The sequence below is a fragment of the Scyliorhinus torazame genome, chromosome 14, assembly GCF_047496885.1.
Source record: "Scyliorhinus torazame isolate Kashiwa2021f chromosome 14, sScyTor2.1, whole genome shotgun sequence".
Lineage (NCBI taxonomy): Eukaryota > Metazoa > Chordata > Chondrichthyes > Carcharhiniformes > Scyliorhinidae > Scyliorhinus > Scyliorhinus torazame.
In genome coordinates, this window is record NC_092720.1 from 127,642,418 (window position 1) to 127,663,754 (window position 21,337).

The 21,337-nt window shown below is 47.6% G+C and overlaps 1 protein-coding gene across 5 annotated transcripts in view; it reads left to right on the plus strand.

The window, feature by feature from the left end:
* The window catches only part of LOC140390028 (AMMECR1-like protein), a 113,262-nt gene that overhangs the window by 55,338 nt on the left and 36,587 nt on the right, over positions 1–21,337 (plus strand). For 4 of the 5 annotated variants that reach the window (XR_011934537.1, XM_072474869.1, XM_072474871.1 and 1 more), the window contains 2 exons: positions 439–940; positions 12,211–12,306. Coding sequence is in view for 4 of the 5 variants with exons in the window: in XM_072474869.1 (XP_072330970.1) it covers positions 439–940; positions 12,211–12,306 (598 nt within the window). In the remaining variant the exon portion in view is untranslated. The remainder of the gene's footprint in view (positions 1–438; positions 941–12,210; positions 12,307–21,337) is intronic. The other variant, XM_072474870.1, reaches the window with a different exon arrangement.

Genomic DNA, 21,337 nt, shown 5'->3' on the forward strand with positions numbered 1-21,337 from the left:
ACAAAATGTAGGAAAAACAACAAACCCAGTTCACTTCAATGTGATTACTATGATCTCATATGAAGTGCTCAATTCACAGCATCAACCACCAAATTTCTCCTGCCACCAGTGATGGACTGTAACTTCTACACAGTCTCACAAAGCTCACAATACTTTCCAGACCAACCCCAAGTTTGGAAGGACAGAATCTGAGACTGCATTCCTGAGTCGTTTGTCACAATTTAGAGGTTGTGATATGAAGTCTTCGCACTTAGGGGTGGGGGTGAGGAGAAAGTCTTAAATTTTGCTGTATGCAAATATCGTGATTACTTCTTAATGACACCTCCATAGTGCTGGTGTATTATGCATTGATTTTGTATTAATTCCGTGAGAACTTCCAGTTGGTGTGTTATCTTTGTTAGTGTTGTATCTCTAATTGTTGGGCATTCTCTTGCTCAGGGTGCTGTGCTGACACTGCGTTGCAGAGGAGGATGGGAAAGAGGCGGTGCCTTCAAGCGGAGCCAACGCTCGAGCAGAAGATAGCAGCAGGGTGCTGCGGAGTGAAGAAGCCCAAGTTATCGGGCAGCAATGTGCACAACCAGCTGAACCACCCTGGCACGGGGCTAGGCTGTGGCTCGGTGCCTGGCCTGCAGTCTGGAACAGCCCTGGGGAACCACCACAACCACAGCCAGAACCACAACTACAGCCAGAACCATTGCGAGAGGAACAACCGGGAGAGCAATGGGAACCTGAACTCCTTGAACTCTACACTCAACCCTGTGACAGGGCTGACCACAGTGGGAAACCGTCCGAATGGAACTGGACTCAGTGGGACCAGTGGAGTGAATGTGAGGAACTTGGTGGTGACCGCAGAGATGTGCTGCTACTGCTTTGATGTGTTGTACTGTCATCTGTACGGATTCCCACTGCCCCGATCACCCAGGTTCACCAATGACCCATAGTGAGTACTGCAGGATAAGGATAGTCGATATACTACTCATTGTAGAGAGGAGCAAACACTTCCCCATTGATGCTTCCCATTTAGGGACATTAGTGAAAAGTGAGGGTAAGTCCCCTCGTGAATTATCAAATGAGTTTAAAAGAAAATCAATAACGGATTAAGTGGCACATTGTCCTTTTAGCTCTTGTACCTGGCGTCAGTACAAGCTGAAGGATTCCTCTTATTTTGGATGATCTGGTAGAGTGTTGGGTTAGATTGCTGCTGTGTTCCTTCTGCTGTGTGGTTGGGATCTGCTGTTATTGGGATGTGTTTCTCTGGTTTCCAATGTAGGGAGCTCTGATCTCCACCGTTATCTCATGGGGGGGAGCAGCAAATCATAAGGCATACTACTTAGCCAGCAGCCCCTTGCAGCCGATTCAATAGCTGAACAGTATTGCCAGTTATGTGAGAGCAGAGCTCTTGCCAGTCCTTTCACTCAAGAGATGTTTGGTGATGCTCTTTAAGACCCAGCGCAACAACCTGCGCCAGAAACATTTTGCTGCCGTGTAACCACCATTGCTGAAATCATTTGGAAGCAGGTCAGTAGCCAGCACTGCTGTTAAAAGCAGCTCGGACTGGCACAGAGGCTATTTCGAAGCTGTGCAGTGATCTGAGCCAATGCCATTTAGATGCAATGTACGTTTTGTACCATTTAGACACCATACGGGATTTAATTCCTATTAAATTAGGAGTTCCTACTCTGCATCCTACTGCCAAGTGTTAACAGGTTAGTGAGCTTGAGCTGCTTTCTTGTTTCCTAGCAGGTGACAGAATAACTGTATTGTTGCAAGCATGGAGAACGTTTCCTTCATACCTTTACAGCTGGGAGATAGGAAGAGCATTTGGTTTAAAACAAAAGAGATGCTGCTCTCCATTTTCTGAGACTTGACTTCAATTTCAGTCCAGACTGACCAGACACAAATCCTCTTTGTGCTTGGTGCTGATGCTGAGGTGGGTTTGTCACTGACCTTTTAATAGTTTAACTTGGCTAACTATAAAATGGTGTCTGACAGAGGTCATGTGGCACATACTCCGTGTGAATGTACTCCAGATATTGAAATGAGGGAAAGATCTGAGATACTGTTGGGAAGGTTATTAATCAGCCCAATGTTCCTATGGTATAAAACAAACAAAAAATGAAATGTTGAACAACATACCAAATAAACTCAATCCACAGAGTAGGAAAGTAAGGGGCTTGAAAAGGAGATGGACAGGTTCCTGACGTCTGTAGAGCTACTTAATTTTACAGAAACTGGGGATGGGCAGACTAAGATAGAACTTGCATTTATGTAGTGTCTTTCACACACTTAAAGCGTCCGAAAGCATTTCACATTCACTGTTATGCGAACATACGAATTAGGAGAAGCCACTTGGCCCCTCGAGCCTTCTCTGCCATTCAATAAGATCATGGCTGATCTGATTTTAACCTTAACTCCACATTTCCTCTACGACGCCCCTCAACAACCTTTCACCTCGTCGCTTATCAAGTACTAGCTTAGCCTTAAGAATATCCACCGCCTTTTGAGGAAGAGTTACGCTCATGCTCGCTTGGAGAAAACGTTTCTCTTCTGTTAATGGGTACCCCATATTTTTAAACAGTGACCCCTAGTCCTAGATTCTTCCACAGGATGAAACATCATTTCCACATTCGCCCCGTCAATACCCACCTCAGAAATTGTATGTTTCGTTCAAGTCGCCTATTCAACATTTTTAAAAAAAAATTGTTTTTGCTCAAAATATTTCAATAATTTTTACAAACCACGACAAAAAGAAAAACAACGAAAAGAAAACATAGCAATAAAACAGAAAACAACATAACCATTTAACAATTTAACAAAACAAGGTGGGGTATCTGCCCTTTACAAATGAAATCTCTCCACCGCCCAAACCACCACCCCCCCGGTTTGCTGCTGCTGCTGACCTCCACCTAACGTTCTGCGAGAAAGTCAAGGAACGGTTGCCACCGCCTGGAGAACCCCTGCAAGGACCCTCGCAAGGCAAATTTTATCCTCTCCAACCTGAGAAATCCCGCCAGGTCACTGACCCAAGCCTCTGCGCTTGGGGGTTTCGCGTCCCTCCACATTAACAAGAGCCTTCTCCGGGCTACCAAGGAGGCAAAGGCAAGAACTCGGGCCTCTTTCGACTCCTGCACTCCCGGATCGTCTGATACCCCAAATATCGCTATTCCCCAGCTCGGTTTTACCCTAATATCCAAAACCTTGGGCATAGCCTTTGCGAAGGCTTTCCAAAATCCTGTAAGTGCCAGGCATGCCCAGAACATATGGACATGATTTACTGGGCTCCCTGAGCACCTCACACACCTGTCCCCCACCCCAAAAAACGTACTCATCCTCGCCCCTGTCATATGCGCCCGGTGCACCACCTTAAACTGAATCAGGCTAAGCCTGGCGCAAGATGATGAGGAATTGACCCTGCCCAGGGAGTCAGCCCACAGGCCCTCATCCAGCCCCTCACCCAGCTCCTCCTCCCACTTGCCCTTCAGCTCCTTCACCGAGGCCTCCTCCGCCTCCTGCAGCTCCTGATATCTTTCCGATATCTTGCCATCCCCTACCCACACGCCCAAGACCACCCTATCCTGTATCCTCCGGGCAGGCAGCAGTGGGAATTCCCCCACCTGTTTTTTCACGAATGCCCAAACCTGCATATACCTAAAGATATTCCCCAGGGGTAGCCCAAATCTCTCTTCCAGCGCCCTCAGACTAGCAAAAGTCCCATCAATGAACAAGTTCCCCATCCTTTTGATACCCGCCCTGTGCCAACTTCAGAACCCCCCGTCTATTCTACCCGGAACGAACCTGTGATTGTTCCGTATCGGGGCCCAGACTGAGGCCCTTGCCTCCCCCCTGTGCCGTCTCCACTGCCCCAGATCCTCAATGTCGCCGCCACCACCGGGCGCATCGGCGGAATCGGCAACGGTGCTGTTATCAGTGCCCACAAGCTAGTATCTTTACAAGACGCCGCTTCCAACTGTTTCCACGCCTCCCCCTCTCCCTCCATTAGCCATTTCCGAATCATGGATATATTCGCTGCCCAGTAATAGTTGCAAAAGTTTGGCAGCGCCAACCCACCCCTCCCCGACTGCGCTCCAAGAACAGTCTCTCAACACGCGGGGTCCTGTTCGCCCACACAAATCCTGTAATAATCCTATTTACCCGCTTGAAAAAGGACTTGGGGATGAGAATGGGAAGGCACTGGAAGACGAACAAGAACCTGGGGAGGACCGTCATCTTTACGGACTGAACCCTGCCCGCCAGGGAAAGCGGCAGCATGTCCCACCTCTTAAAAATCCTCCTCCATCTGATCCACCAGCTGTGCTAAATTGAGCTTGTGCAGGACCCTCCAGCTCTTAGCCACCTGAATGCCCAAGTAGCGAAAGCTCCTCTTCACCATCTTAAGTGGTAGCTCTCCCAGTCTCTTTTCCTGGCCCCTCGCGTGTATCACAAAAAGCTCGCTTTTTCCAACATTCAGCTTATACCCCGAAAAGTCTCCAAAATCCCTAAGAATCTACATGACCTCCCCCATCCCCACCACCGGATCCGCAATGTACAGGAGCAGGTCATCCGCATACAGTGAAACACAATGCTCTCTTCCCCCCCTCCCCCCCTGCGAACCAACCCCCTCCAGTTTCTGGACTCCCTCAACGCCATGGCCAGCGGCTCGATCGCCAGGGCAAACAGCAGGGGGGACAGGGGGCACCCCTGCCTCGTCCCGCGATGTAATCTAAAGTACCCCGGCCGCAGCCGGTTCGTTGACACACTCACTACCGGGGCCTGATACAACAATTTGACCCACCCTATAAATTCCTCTCCAAACCCAAATCTGCCTAACACTTCCCACAGGTACTCCCACTCCACCCGATCGAAGGCTTTCTCCGCATCCATTGCCGCTACCACTTCTGCATCCCCCCCCCTTCCGAGGGCATCATGATCACATTCAGGAGCCTCCGCACATTCGTATTCAACTGCTGCCATTCACAAACCCCGTCTGATCCTCATTGATCACTCCCGGGACACAGTCCTCAATCCTAGTGGCCAAAACCTTGGCATCCACATTAAGGAGCGAAATCGGCCAAAAGGAACCACATTGCAACGGGTCCTTATCTCGCTTGAGGATAAGCGAGATCAGAGCCTGCGACATCGTCGGGGGAAGGGTTCCCTTTTCCTTAGCCTCATTGAAAGTCCTCAACAACAGCGGACCCAGCAGCTCCGAGAATTTCCTATAAAACTCTACGGGATATCCATCCGGTCCCGGTGTCTTGCCCGCCTGCATACCCCCTAACCCCTTAACCAGTTCCTCCATCTCAATCGGGGCCCCCAATCCCTCTACTCGCCCCTCCTCCACCTGTGGAAACCTCAGTTGGTCTAGGAGCTGCCTCATCATCCCCCCCCCGCCCCCCGCCCCAGGGTCTGACTCGTACAATTTGCCATAAAGGTCCTCGAAGACCTCGTTAATCCTTGCCGAGCTCATAACCGTGTTACCCCCCCCCTATCTCTAATCCCCCAATCTCCCTGGCCGCCTATCTCTTCCGCAGCTGATGCGCCAGCATCCTACTTGCCTTCTCCCCATACTCGTACACTGCTCCCTGTACCTTCCTCAACTGAGCCTCAGCCTTCCCTGTGGTAAGCAAGTCAAACTCCGCCTGCAGGCTCCGGTGCTCCTTCAACAACCCCTCGGGGGATTCCGCATACCTCCTGCCCACCCTAAGTATCTCCCCCACCAATCTCTCCTTCTCCATCCTATCCCTCTTCTCTCTGTGGTCCCTGACTGAAATTAGATCCCCTCTGACAACTGCCTTCAGCACCTCCCAGACCACACTCACCGAAACCTCCCCATTATCATTGGTCTCCACATAGCTTTGGATACACCTCCGAACCCGCCCACAGACCTCGTCCGCCAGTAGTCCCACGTCCATTCTCCACAGAGGGCATTGGCCTCCCTCCTCCCCCAGCCCCAACTCCACCCAGTGCGGGCATGGTCCAAGATCGCAATGGCCGAATACTCCACCCCTTCCACTCTCGGGATTTACTTACCACGAAAAAATCAATCCGCGAGTACGCCTTGTGCACATGGGAGAAGAAGGAAAACTCCTTCGCCCTTGGCAAATCTCCACGGATCCCCTCCCCCCATCTGGTCCATGAACCCTCTCAGGACCTTGTCCGCTGCCGGCCTCTTACCCGATCTCGCCCTAGACCGATCCAGTGCCGGTGTTAAAGTCCGTCCCCCCCCCCCCCCCCATTACCAAACTGCATGACTCCAGATCCGGAATCTTACTCAACATCCGCTTCATGAACCCTGCACCGTCCCAGTTCGGAGCATACATATTCACTAGCACCACCCTGGCCCCCTGCAACCTGCCACTCACCATAACATATCGACCCCCTTTATCCGCCACAATACCCGCCACCTCAAATGCCCCCCTCTTGCTCACCAAAATTGCGACCCCCCCCTGTTCTTCGCATCCAGCCCTGAGTGGAAAACCTGCCCCACCCATCCTTTCCTCAGCCTGGTTTGATCCGCGATCTTTAGGTGCGTTTCTTGTAGCATGGCTACGTCTGCCTTTAGCCCCTTTAAGTGCGAAAACACACGGGCCCTCTTGACCGGCCCATTCAGTCCTCTCACATTCCACGTGATCAGCCTGGTTTCCTCCTCCTCTCTCTCTCTTCCCCCCCCCCCCCGGCCGACTAGCCATCTCCTTTTTTAGGCCAGCTATGTGCTCGCACCCTCCAGCCCCCCAGGCGGAGGCTCCCCGCCCTGGCTCTCCCATTTAACATCGATTCCCCCTCAGTCAGCACTGCAGCATCCCAGCACCCCCCAGTCATGCATCCGCGTAACCCCCCCACCCCATTGCACTCCCATAAGTCAGCTGACTGATGCTGACCCCGGCCGCTCCCACCTCCATCTCCAATCCTCCTGTGGGTTCCCCTTACAAATCTCCAACCAATCCCCCCACCTAAGTGGGGTAGAGAGAGTCGTGTGTCCCCCCCCCCCCCCCCGCCCCCCCCAAAACCCCGTGTGAACAGAGAAAGAAAAACAAAACAAAGTACCGTACACTCAAACCCCAGCTTCAGGTGCCACCCCCCACCATTTTGCGGGTAAACTGCGCTCCCTGTCTACCCCCACAACATACTGCAGTCCATTAACTCGAGTCCAGCTTCTCATTCTTGATGAAAGTCCACGCCTCGTCCGGCGTGTCAAAATAGTGGTGCCGGTCCTGATATGTACCGCACAGCTTCGCCGGTTGGAACAGCCTGAACTTCACCCCCTTTCCGTGGAGGACAGCCTTGGCCCGGTTGAATCCCGCACGCTTCTTGGCCAGCTCTGCACTCCAGTCCTGATAAATACGGATCTCGGTGTTCTCCCACCTGCTGCTCCGCTCCTCCTTCGCCCATCGCAGGACACACTCCTTGTCGGTGAAGCGGTGAAACCTTACCACCATAGCTCTCGGCGGCTCGTTTGCCCTCGGCCTTCTTGCCAGGACTCTGTGCACCCCAGCTCCAGGGGCCGCGGGAAAGCCCCCGTTCCCATCAGCGTACCCAGCATCGTGGACACATACGCCCCAGCATCCGGCCCCTCCACGCCTTAAGGGAGACCCAGAATCCGCAGGTTCTGCCTCCTTGACCTATTCTCCAGGTCCTCCAGCTTCTGTTATTTTTTGTGCTGCGCCTCCACTCTAACCGCCAGGCCCAGAATCTTGTCCTCATTATCAAAGGCCTTCTGCTGCACCTCCTTGATCGCCGTCCCCTGCATCTTCTGGGTCTCCACCAACCTTTCAATTGACGCCTTCATAGGGGCCAGCATCCCCGCCTTTAAATCCGCAAAGCAGCTTCTTAAAAACTCCTGCTGCTCCCGTGACCACTGGGCCCACGCTGCCTGATCCCCGCCAGCCACCATCTTGCTTTTTCGCGCCCGTTCTCCTCTCTTCTCCAAAGCCGCTTTTTTGACCACCCCATTCCTGGTCCACTCCATAAAGCGCTGGGGGACCCTCAATGTTTCCTTCCCACACCGGGAATCATCGCCAAAGTGCCGCTGGAGCTCCTTAAAAGGGCCCGAAGGTCCGTTATCGGCGGGAGCTGCCGACCGTGCGACCTACCTAGGCATAGCCGCAACCGGAAGTCCTATTCAACATTTTCTCGTAAGCCAACGTGCCCATTCGAAGTATTAGTATAGTAAACATTTTCTGAACTTCTTCCAATGCATTTACATCCTTCCCTCAATAAGGAGAACAATCCTGTACACAGTACTCCAGATGTGGTCTCAGCAATACCCTTCATAACAGAAGCATAATCTCCCTACTTTTGTAATCTATTCCTCTTACAATAAGCAATAACATTTTATTAGGTTTCCTAATTACTTACTGTACCTGCATATTAACCTTTCATGTACTAGGACACCCAGATCCCTCTGCACCGCAGAGCTCTGCAATTTCTCCCCATTTAGAAAATATGATTTTATATTCTTCAAGCCAAAATGGACAATTTCATATTTTCCCATCTTATACTCCATTTGCCAGATCTTTGCCCGCTCACTTAACCTGTCTATATCCCTTTGTTAGCCCCCTTATGTCCTCTTCACAATTTACTTTCCTACCCATTTTTATGTTGTCAATAAATTTAGCAATCATGCCTTCAATTCCTTCATCTAAGTCATTTAAATAGATGGTAAAAAGTTAAGGCCTCAGCACAGACTCCTGTGGCGCACCACTGGTTACATCTGGCCAACCCAGAAAATTACCCACTTATATCTACTCTGTTTCTTGTTACCTAGCCGACCATCTATTCATGCCAATATGCTACCCACTACGCATGAACTTTTATTTTTCACAATAACCCTATCAAATGCCTTCTGGAAATCTTCAGTACATCTACCGGTTTCCCTTTATCCACAGCACATGTTATTTCTTCAGGGAACTCCAATTAATTGGTTAAACATGATTTCCCTTTCACAAAACCATGTTGACTCTGCCTGTTTTCCCTGTTTTTTTTTTTCTCCAAGTGCCCTGATATAACATTTTTAATAATGACTTCTAATACCTTCCCTATGATAGATGTTAAGCTAACTGGCCCATAGGTTCCTGCTTTCTGTCATCTCCCTTTTTTGAAAAAAAAAGTTGTATTTGTCATTTTTCAATCCAATGGAACCTTCCCCAAATCTAGGGAATTTTGAAAAATTAAGACCAATTTATCATTAAACTCACTAGATACTTCTTTTAAGATCCTTGGATGAAGTCCATCAGGACCCTGAGACTTATCAGCCTGCAGCTCCAACAGTTTGCTCTTCCCTGGTGATTTAATATTCTTCCGTTTCCTGATTTACAGCTATTTCGGGAATGTTCTGCTCAATTACCTGTTATATAAGTAATATTCCCCAAAAGTAGTAAATTAGATAAATAATTATGAGGAAGATGAGGAAAAGAGGGGGGTGGGGAGATGAGGAAAATTTAGATTCAATTCTTGCAGGCCATTGTAAACAAAATGGATTGAGAAAAACTCAGATGATTGAAATTTCCCGTTTGGGTTGTGTTTGCACTGACTGAATTCTGAGGCTGGTGAGCTCACAGATATAAATACCAGCAGGCACTGCACCACAGGCAAATGTGCCAGCCCCCTGCTTGCTCATAGAACTAAAGAAAAATACATCACAGAAGGTGGTCGTTTGGCCCATTGTGCTCTTGCTGGCACTTTGGTAGAGCTATCTGATTGCTGTCTACCCCAGGCACTATCCAAACTCTTCTCAGCATATTCCTTTAACTTTGCTGCTGTTCTGGCGATCAAAAAGTGGAGGGGTAAAATAGTACCCTTTATGTTCCTTCATATAATGTGCAGTAATGAACATGTTAGGCGAGGTGGATAATTCCTTTTAAAAATGATATTTCTTTCATTTTTAGTTTATTTTAATCCCTTGGCAACAGCTGTTGTTCACTATTGGTTTTGCATAAGCACTTGAACTGTGACTGAGAGGGTGATGCCAGTCCTGATTCTCATCCGTCTGATGTTGTAAGCATAGGGCAGTGAAAATGGGATCAAAAGCAAGTTGTTTTTTAAAATGTCCCTGTGGTGAATTTGCAGGAATACACTGGCTGAGTGAATAAGCATGGGCATCTGGGTTGCACTGGCTGAGTGTGGGTATTGCTGGATTTTTATGCTCCCCTTGGAGGTGGGTTGGCAAGTGGGTGTGGGGCATAAAAATGGGCACCATGTCGGTAGCACTGCCCCTGTCACTAAGGCTTCAGGCCACCTAATGTCTTCCAATATTGGATACTAAGGTCTCCTTGTTGCTGCAAGAATTTTTGCTCGACCGGGAGACCAATGCCAAGTGTCCCAGCCACCCAGTAAAACCTGATGGCTTCATGCCCAGGCTTGATTTGGCGTTGGGGGAGGTGAGTGTGCGCGATGCTTGTTCAGGCATCCTCTGCCCATTGGGGGCTCCCCCAAGGTATTCCTCTGCTCCCTACCCGCTCCGCTACATTTTATTGATGCAATTTATTTATTATTTATTTATTTGGTTGGCAGCTCTCTGAAATAGGATGAGGGAGAACAGCCTCACTCAACAATTAAAGGCCCCACCTTCAGTATACTCACCGAATCACCACAACAGAGAAGGAGGCCATTCGGCCTGTCATGTCTGCATCAGCTCTCTAAATGAGCAGTGCATCGAGTACCACTCCCACCTACTCCCCATGACCCTGCACATTCTTCCTTTCCGATAATATAATTCCCTCTTGAATGCCTCGATTGGTCCTGCCTTGACCACATCCTCAAACAGCACATTCCATATCTTAACTCCTTGCTACATGAAATGTTTCTCCTCATGTCCCCATTGCTTCCTATGCTAATTACTGTAAATCATGCACTCTCATTCTTGATTTTTCCACTAGTGGAAACAGTTTTATTTATCTACTCTATCTAGGTCCCTCATGATTTTGAATATCTCTGTAGTCTGATATTCTAAGCAATCTGGCCCGAGAGATGTTTTCAAGTGTCTGTCATATATATTGAATGCGATGGACTAGATTTTCATTACTGGAGTCTGACCTCATTTTAGCCCTGCAGGTAATATTCTGTTTGAATTTTTCACCCTGTTCAGTCTTGCAAGAACATATTATGAGGGAGCTTATTTGATGAGTCCACAGCTGAAGTTATTGTTCCAAGTCTTGAATCTGTATTAGATATTACCTTTGGTAAAGCGGTGCTTTTCATTCCCTTTTTAAAAATAAATTTAGAGTACCCAATTCAATTTTTTTTCCAATTAAGGGGCAAATGTGTGTGGCCAATTCACCTACCGTGCACATCTTTGGGTTGTGGGGGTGAAACCCATGCAAACACGGAGAATGTGCAAACTCCACACAGACAGTGACCCGGGGCCAGGATCGAACCCGGGTCCTCAGCACCGTAGGCAGCAGTGCTAACCATTGCACCACTGTGCCACCCACTTTTCGTTCCCATAAGTGGCCTGAGCTTTTGTGCCTGTACTTACCCTAACCCTAATATCATAACGACATAACCTAGGAATGTAACAATAATAAAATACCAAATCTTACACAATGGTTACTGTTGCATAATGCCTTGGGTAGATCAGGCGAGCACATATTAAAGTGAGACTAACTGCTCACTTTAACATGCAAATTTGCCAAATACAGATCCTGCCCACATTGTGCCATCTTGTGAGATCCCATTAGATCTCGCAAGGCGTGGCGAGCCAGGTAAATCTCACAAGTGGTCTCTTGCGACATTTACTGGCCACGCCAGACCCGAGTCGGGGGCGGCCGTTAGATCACGCCCAATATAATGTATGAAGTACAGTTCTACAGGGGGTAAATAAATGATTGAAGATAGCAAAACAGTTTTAAGAGTATGGTTAATAAAGAAGATGGCATTCTGGGCTTTATCAATGGGGGCTTAGAGTAGAAAAGCAAGAGAGTTATGATAAATCTGTATAAAACTATGGTTTGGCCTCAACTGGAGTCTTGTGACCCATTCTGGGCACCACACTTTAGGAAGAATATGAAGGTTAGCGATGGGGCAGAAAACATTTATGGGAATGATTCCAGGGATTTTGAACTTCAGTTACATAGAATGATTGGAGAGGTTGGGATTGTCTGGGATTGTGCGTGCAGTCAGTGGCACCCTGCACCATAGGGGAACCTACAGACTAAGCAAATGCTCATGCTACCCTGTTTGCTGAGAGTCATTCTCCCTCCCTCTTTTTTGCAGCTTATCCTGCCCTGGCACGGCCTCAGCTAATTTCTTCCAGTCATCTTGTATTCCAAGAGGAAGGTCTACCAGTGCACCCATGTCTGGAAGCAATTGGTTTGTGCAGAAACCTTGAAGTCAGCAGAAAAGTCCTTCAGCCCCTGCTGCACCACACCCTGTAAACAACAATGAAAGCATCAAAGCGTGTAGAATTGTAGCAACAGATGTGTAACTCTCTAATCTACGAATAGTTAGAACATAAGACATAGGTGCAGAAGTAGACCATTCGGCCCATCAAGTCTGCTCTGCATTCAATAAGATCATGGCTAATCTGATAATCCTCAGCTCCACTTACCTGCCTTACCCCCATAACCCTTGCTGATTTAGTAACTGTCCATCTCAGCCTTGGACCTACTTAACGACCTGCCCGCTACAACTCTCTGCAGAAATAAATTCCATAGATTTACTACCCTCTGAAAGATAAAATTCTTTCGCGCCTCTCATTCTTCTTAACTCCAATGAGTACAGGCCCAATCTACTCAACCTCTCCTCATATGAAAACCCCTCCATACCTGGGATCAACCTCGTGAACCATCTCTTGACTACCTCTAATGCCAGTATATCTTTCCTTAGGAAAGGGGACCAAAACTGTTCACCATATTCTAGGTGTGGTTTAACCTAGTATAGTTTTAGCAGGACTTCCCTATTTTTATACTCTTTGAAATAAAGGCCAACATTCCATTTGCCTTTCCAATTGCCTGCTTTTTGTGATTTATGCACGAGGTCCCCAAATCCCTTTGTACTGCAGTTTTTTGCAGTAATTTTCCATTTAAATAATATTCAGCTCCTTTATTCTTCCGGCCAACGTGTACAGCTTCACATTTTCCTACATTATATTCTATCTGCCAAGTTTTTGCCCACTCACCTAACCTGTCTCTTTCCCTCTAGACTCTGTCATCCTCACCATTTGCCTTTCCACCTATTTTTAAAAGGGCTGGTTTAGCACAGTGGGCCAAACAGCTGGCTTATAATGCAGAACAATGCCAGCAGCGCGGGTTCAATTCCCGTACCGGCCTCCCCGAACAGGCACCCGAATGTGGTGACTAGGGGCTTTTCACAGTAACTTCATTGAAGCCTACTTGTGACAATAAGTGATTATTATTATTATTATTATTATTATTATTATTTTTGTGTCATCCGCAAACTTGGCAATAGTGCATTTACTTCCTTCATCCAAGTCAAAGAACAAAGAAAAGTGCAGCACAGGAACAGGCCCTTCGGCCCTCCAAGCCTGTGCTGTTCTTGATGCCCTAACTAAAAAAAAAAAAAACGTTGCCCTTACTTGGTCCATATTCCTCTATTTCCTCCCTATTCATATACCCATCCAGATGCCTTTTAAATGTTGTTAATGTGCCGGCTTCCACCACCTCCTCTGGCAGTTTCTTCCAGGCACTCACCACTCTCTGCGTGAAAAATCTCCCTTAAGCTTTGCCACTCTCACCTTGAACCTATGCCTCCTTATAATTGATACTTCCACCCTTGGAAAAAGCCTCTGACTATCCACCCTGTCTATGCCTCTCTTAATTTTGCAGACCTCCATCAGGTCTCCCCTCAGCCTCTGACTTTTCAGTGAAAACAATCCTAGTTTATTCAACGTCTCCTCATAACCAACACCCTCAAGACCAGGCAATATCCTGGTGAATCTCCTTTGCAGTCTCTCAAAAGCTTCCATGTCCTTCTGATAATGTGGTGACATTATACTCGCACGCAATACTCCAAATGCGGCCTAAGCAAGATTTTGTATAGCTGCAATATGATTTCCCTGTACTCAATGCCCCAGCTGATAAATGGAAGCATACCAAGTGCCTTCTTAATCACCTTGGCCACCTGTGTTACCACTTTTAGGAACTGTGGACCCAGATCCCTCTCCATGGTAATGTTCCAAAATCATTAATATATATTATGAATAATTGTGGCCCCAGCACGGATCCCTGTGGCACTCCACTAGTTACAGGTTGCCACCCTGAAAAAGCTCCTCTTATCCCAACTTTGTCTTCTATCATTTAGCCAATCCTCTATCCTGGCTAATATACAGCCACCTAACACTATCTTATTAAGTAGTCTATTGTGTTGTACCTTATTGAACGTTTTTTTTTGAATTCAAGTATATTACATCTACTGGTTCCCCTCATCTATCCTGCTTGTTACCACCTCAAAGAATTCTAATAAATTTGTCAGGCATGATTTTCCCTTTGTGAATCCATGCTGACTCTTCATGATTATGTTGTGCATTTCTAAATGCTCTGCTATTACACTCTACAATGGACTCTTAACATTTTCTCAATGAGAAAAGTTAAGCTAACTGGCCTATAGTTACTTGCTTTTTGTCTCCCTCCTTTTTTGAATAAAGGTGTTAAATTGGCAGTTTTCTAATCCTCTGAGACTTTTCCAGAATTTAAGGATTCATGGAAAATTACAACAGTGCATCCACAATTTCTTTTTTATAAAAAAAAAAAAAAAAAATTTTTATTCTCCTTTTTCACATTTTCATCCAAATTTAAACACACCAACAATCAACAGTAACAAATACAATGTCAAACTCCTGGTCAACAATCCCTTCCTCCCACCAACCCCCAACATTTTAAATACAAACATCAAAGAAAAGGAACCAGGAATCCACCATCCACTCATACATTGACACCAACAACATACACAGTCCAAACTGCGCCCCCCTAATGTTCGATGTCGTCCAATTCTTGAAAGTGCATAATGAACAAAGCCCTTGAAAAGTAGAACCCTTTCATCCTTCCCCTCAACTCAAGCTTCACTTTCTCGAGCGTTTAAAAACTCCAACAGATCCCCCCGCCACGCCAGGGCACGGGGTGGAGCAAGTGACCTTCACTCCAACAGGATCCGTCTTCGGTCGATCAGCGAGGCGAAGGCTAAAATATCTGCCTCCGCACCCACTTCCAACCCCGGCTAATCCGATACCCCGAATATGGCCTCCAGAGGACCCGGCTCAAACCTCATGTACCACCTTCGAAATTACCCTGAAAACCTCTGTCCAATACCCCTCCAGCTTTGGACAGGACCAAAACATATGAATGTGGTTTGTGGGACCCGCCCTGCAACGTTCACAAACATCCTCTACCCCCTCAAAAAGTCGGCTCATCCTCACCTTTGTGAGGTCCTCCCTATACACCACCTTCTGCTGTAACAGCCCCAACCTCATGCTTGAAGTTGAAGCACTCGCGCTCCGGAGCACCTCGCACCACAATCCCTCCTCCATACCCTCTCTCAACTCTTCCTCCCACTTTGTCTTAATCCCCTTCAGCGGTGCCTTCTCTTCTCCCAGAATGCATCCTGATTACAGTATGGCTACTGTTAGGGAGCCTGAAGACTAGTCCCACCAGTGTCTTCATCCCCTTGATATTTCTTACCTCTACCCATACGGATTCTATATCTTCTGAACCAAGATCATTTCTTGCTGTTGTACTTATTCCAGCTTGTACTAATAGAGCTACTCCACCATCCTTTCCTTCCCGCCTGTCATTGCGAAAAGTCACATATCCCTGAATATTTATTTTCCAGTTTTGATCTCCCTGTAACCACATCTCTATAATCGTGATAAGATCATACCCATTAACCTTAATTTGGTGCTGTTAATTCATTTGTTTGTACAGTTTGTCCTTTTCTTTCACACTCTAGGTCTCATTACCTAAATAGCTGCCTTCTAATGTGATCATATCCTTTTGCGTGGCAAGCCTATAGACCCCCCACCCCGCAAGAACACTTGTCCCAGCATTGCCATCCCAACAATACAGCCTCCACTTTCCCCAATACTGATGCCTGTGCTCTGCGAACCAAAACCCACTACTCCCACACCAGTCTTTCAGCCAAGTATTCATCTCTCTATTTTATGCACCCTATGCCAATTTGCACATGACTCTGGTAATAATCCAGAGATTTTAACGTTGGAGGTTCTGTTGTTTAATTTAATGCCTAGCTCATCAAACTCTCTCTGCAGAACCGCTTTCCTCTTTCTGCCTATGTCATTGGTACGTACATGGACCATGACAATGGGATCCTCTCCCTCCCACTGCAAGATCCTCTCCAGCCCGGATTAGATGTCCCCGAACCCTGGCACCGGACAGGCAACACAGCCGTCGGGACTCTCTATCCTGGTTACAGAGAACAGTGTCGATTCCCCTAACTACACTATGCCAGACTATGACTATATTTCTATCTTCTCCCCCCAGTTAGAACATAGAACAAAGAACAGTACAGCACAGTACAGGCCCTTCAGCCCACGATGTTGTGCCGACCATTTATCCTAATCTAAGATCAACCTAACCTACACCCCTTCAATTTACTGCTGTCCATGTGCCTGTTTAAGAGTTGCTTAAATGTCCCTAATGACTCTGACTCCACCACCTCTGCTGGCAGTGCATTCCACACACACACCACTCTAAAGAACCTACCTCTGACATCTCCCCTATATCTTCCTCCAATCACCTTAAAATTATGTCCGCTCATGACAGCCATTTCCACCCTGGGGAAAAGTCTCTGGCTATCCACTCTATCCATGCCTCTCATCACCTTGTACACCTCTATCGAGTCACCTCTCTGCCTTCTTCGCTCCAGTGAGAAAAGCCTTAGCTCCCTTAACCTTTCTCCATAAGACATGCCCTCCAGTCCAGGCAGCATCCTGGTAAATCTCCTCTGTACCCTCTCTGAAGCATTCACATCCTATAATGAGGCGACCAGAACTGGACACAATATTCCAATGTGGTCTAACTAGAGTTTTATAAAGCTGCAGCAAAACCTCGTGGCTCTTAAACTCAATCCCCCTGTTAATGAAAGCCAACACACCATACGTCTTCTTAACAACCCTATCAACCTGGATGGCAACTTTGAGGGATCTATGTACGTGTACCCCAAGATCTATCTGTTCCTCCACACTTCCAAGAACCCTGCCTTTAACCCTGTATTCAGCATTCAAATTCGACCTTCCAAAATGAATCACTTCACATTTATCAAGGTTGAACTCCATCTGCCACTTCTCAGCCCAGCTCTGCATCGTCAATGTCCTGTTGTAACCTGCAACAACCTTCAACACTATCTACAACTCCCCCAACCTTTGTGTCATCGGCAAACTTACTAACTCATCCTTCCACTTCCTCATCCAAGTCATTTATAAAAACCACAAAGAGCAGAGGTCCCAGAACAGATCCTTGCGGGACACCACTCGTCACCGACCTCCAGGCGGAATACTTTCCATCCACTACCACTCGCTGTCTTCTTTCGGCCAACCAATTCTGTATCCAGACAGCCAAATTTCCCTGTATCCCATGCCCCCTAACTTTCTGAATCTCCTCCCTTGCTTCCCGTAGTAACCTTTGGTATATTCCGTCAGGCCCAGGGGACTTATCTATCCTGATGCTTTTCAAAATTTCCAGCACATCCTCCTTCTTAATATCAACCTGTTTGAGTCTATTAACCTGGTTCACATTGTTCTCATGAGCAACAAGGTCCCTCTCTCTAGTGAATACTGAAGCAAAATATTCATTTAGGGCCTCCCCCCCCCCCCCCCCCCCCCCCCCATCTCCTCAGACTCTAGGCACATGTTCCCTCCACTATCCCTGATCGGCCCTACTCTCACTCTGATCATCCTCTTATTTCTCACATAAGTGTAGAAAGCCTTGGGGTTTTCTCTAATCCTTCCCGCCAGGGCTTTTTCATACCCTCTTCTAGCTCTCCTCAGTCCATTTTGTGAGTTCCTTCCTGGCTGCCTTGTAACCCTCTAGAGCTGAGTCAGATCCTTGCTTCCTCAACCTTACATAAGCTTCCTCCTTCCCCTTGACTAGAAGCTCCACTTCTCTTGTCATCCAAGGCTCCTTCATCTTACCATTCCTTCCTCGCCTCAGTGGGACAAAACTATTCAGCACATAGAGCAAGTGCTCCTTAAACAATCCCCACATTACTGTTGTGCATTTCCCCAAGAACAGTTCCCACTCTCTGCTCCTCAGCTCCTGTCTAATAGCAGTATAATTTCCCCTCCCGCAATTAAATACCTTCCCATACTGGGTGTTCCTATCCCTCTCCGTGACTATGGTAAAGTTCAAGGAGTTGTGGTCACAGTCACCGAAATGTTCTCCGGCCGAGACATCTGACACCTGGCCTGGTTCGTTGCCGAGCACCAAGTCCAGTATGGCCTCCCCCCTAGTCGGCCTATCTACATATTGAGTCAGGAATCCTTCCTGTACACACCTGACAAAATCTTCTCCATCCAAACCATTTGCAGTAACGAGGTTCCAGTCAATATTAGGGAAGTTGAAGTCACCCATGACAACAACTCTGTTACTTCTGCAATTGAATGGCTCCCTGATACCATGGTGCTGTGGCCATTTTTCTCATCCTCCTTCCAGTCCCCGCACTTGTCCACACAGGGAGCAAGAATCTCTAACCTGTTGCACAAGAACAAGGCTGAGGCTCCTGCAGTTCTACCGTTCAGATCCCTCTACCTGCCTCACTTGCAGTCACACGCTCTTCCCTGATCACTAAACAAATTCAAGGTAGTTAATCTAAAGGGTGTGACTGCCTCCTGAAACAGTGTCCAGCTCATTAACTCTGAGCTGAAGTTCCCTGAGCAACCAACATTTACTACAGATGTGGCCACTATGAACCACAATGGGATCCACCATCTTCCAAATGTCGCAGCCACAACACATCGCCTGGCCCTCCATCCCTATTTTATTTACTTAGATTTTCAATTTGTTTTTAATTTTACTATTGAGCTTTAGTTTTCACGCTAACCTTTTCTATCTAACCTTCAATCTCAAAACCAGTCCAATAAGGTAGAGGACAGAAATACTCACTTACCAACCACTTACCTGTGATATCACATGGGCGTATTCACTCGATGCTGGAGGACTGCTGTAACATATCTCCCAGCTCTCTGGCCTTGATCTGCTCCTGCCCCCACTGACCTGTGGACGTAGTAAAGGAAACAGGACGCAGCATTACTTCCCTCCCCCATTTCCCGAAACTCCCACACTTAAACTCAACTTCAGAGTCTCATTCACTGCAACTAGCACTGTATGTAGACTGCAATTTTGAAGCCTGTTTTTGTATAGTCGAAGGTAGCCATGATGTGGAGATGCCATCATTGGACTGGGGTGAGCACAGTAAGAAGTCTTACAACACCAGGTTAAAGTCCAACAGGTTTGTTTCAAATCACTAGCTTTCGGAGCACAGCTCCTTTCACCTGAGGAAGGAGCAGTGCTCTGAAAGCTAGTGATTTGAAACAAACCTGTTGGACTTTAACCTGGTGTTGTAAGACTTCTTACTGTTTTTGTTTAGTTATATAGTTGATGCTGAATTCTCCTGTCACTTCAATGGATGAACATTCAGCAAAGAGACCAGTTGTTCACCATTAGGTTGGGTTGTCTTGTATGTGATGTTAACCAAATCTTGATTTGCAGATTTGATTGCATATAAAGTGACTGCTGGAGGGGTGGAAGAAGGCACTGGCTACGGGGTGTGCTAGCCTGCCCTGTAGGCACCCGACTCTGTTCTCAAATGTTGAAATTGCTTGATGACAGACACTTCTCCATTTGAATCTGTCCAGGATTACTTTATCATCATAGTGAGGCCCAATTAGCTTCCAGAATGTTTTTGTGTCTAGTTTTGAGTGGTTGATAATCCCATTAATTAGCTTTACTGGTGGGTCCTTCCTGCTGCTTTACGTATGACCAGTGCTACGTGCTTGAGAGGGCCTAGCCTGGATTGTTGAGCTGCAAAATGGCAGTGCGGCCAAAATTAAATCAGTCTTGCACACTGATTGACATCATGAACTGCTTACCCTGCATACCATTTAAAAAATAAATTTAGAGCACCCAATTCATTTTTTCCAATTCAGGGGCAATTTAATGTGGCCAATCCACCTAGCCTGCACATCTTTGGGTTGTGGGGGCGAAACCCACGTAAACACGGGGTGTGATGTGTTGGGTGCTCTGGATCCGTGGAACACGTACATGCCAACTGGTGATTGGCTGCGGTGTTGTGTGTGTTGATTGGTCCCGCTGTGTGTCCATCAGTGTGTGTGTATCTGCACCATGATATACTGGTGTATATTATCACTCCCCCCCCCCCCCCCCCCCCTTTATAAAAGAACGTATATGTGTGGCAATAAATAGTGTATGGTGAGAATGTTCCTAACTATGTGTGGGGTGCGAAGACATATTTACAGGACTACTTACATGAGAACTAAGCTATTTACATGGGAAGGTGCCTGGTGCAGAGAAGCAGTGTGCAACAAGAATAACGAGATGAACACTATATACAAACCAGGTAAACGATCAAACAAAGCAACGATACAATTCAGGAAGTCTATTCTGCAAAGTTCATAAATTAAGTCTCTGAGGTGGGTGACGAATTCTGGTTGACTGCCTCAAAGGTGGGTCGAGAGCCGCCGGTTCAGGAGCGGGCTGGACTGCGTCAGAGTCAGGGGGATGCAGAGTGACAGGGATTTCTGCATAGTCCGTGGGAGGGTCAGCAGGAGGGCGAGGCGACAGGAGAATCACGTAGCGAGCGTGGAACGAGATGAAGGGCGCGTCGATTGCGGCGCAGAATGGAGCCATCCGGTAGACGAACCAGGAACGAGCGGGGGGCCACCTGCCGAAGGACAACAGCGGTCGCAGACCAGCCTCATCCGGAAGATGTCATCTGGAGCCAGAGCAGGGAGATCAGCTGCACCGGAGTCATGAGCCGCCTTGTGCTGTGCACGAGACAGCTGCATCCGGCGAAGGACCGGAACATGGTCGAGGTCTGGGACATGAATGGACGGCACCGTCGTCCTCAGGGTACGACCCATGAGCAACTGGGCTGGCGACAGGCCAGTGGAGAGTGGGGCGGAGCGATAGGCCAGCAAGGCGAGATAGAAATCGGACCCAGCATCGGCAGCCTTGCAGAGGAGCCGTTTGACTATATGTACTCCCTTCTCCGCCTTGCCGTTGGATTGGGGGTACAGTGGACTGGATGTCACATGGGCAAAATTGTACCACCTGGCAAAGTTGGACCATTCCTGGCTGGTTTCCTTACAGGCACGAATGGCTGCAGACAAGGTGATGTCGTGCAACTGTATCAC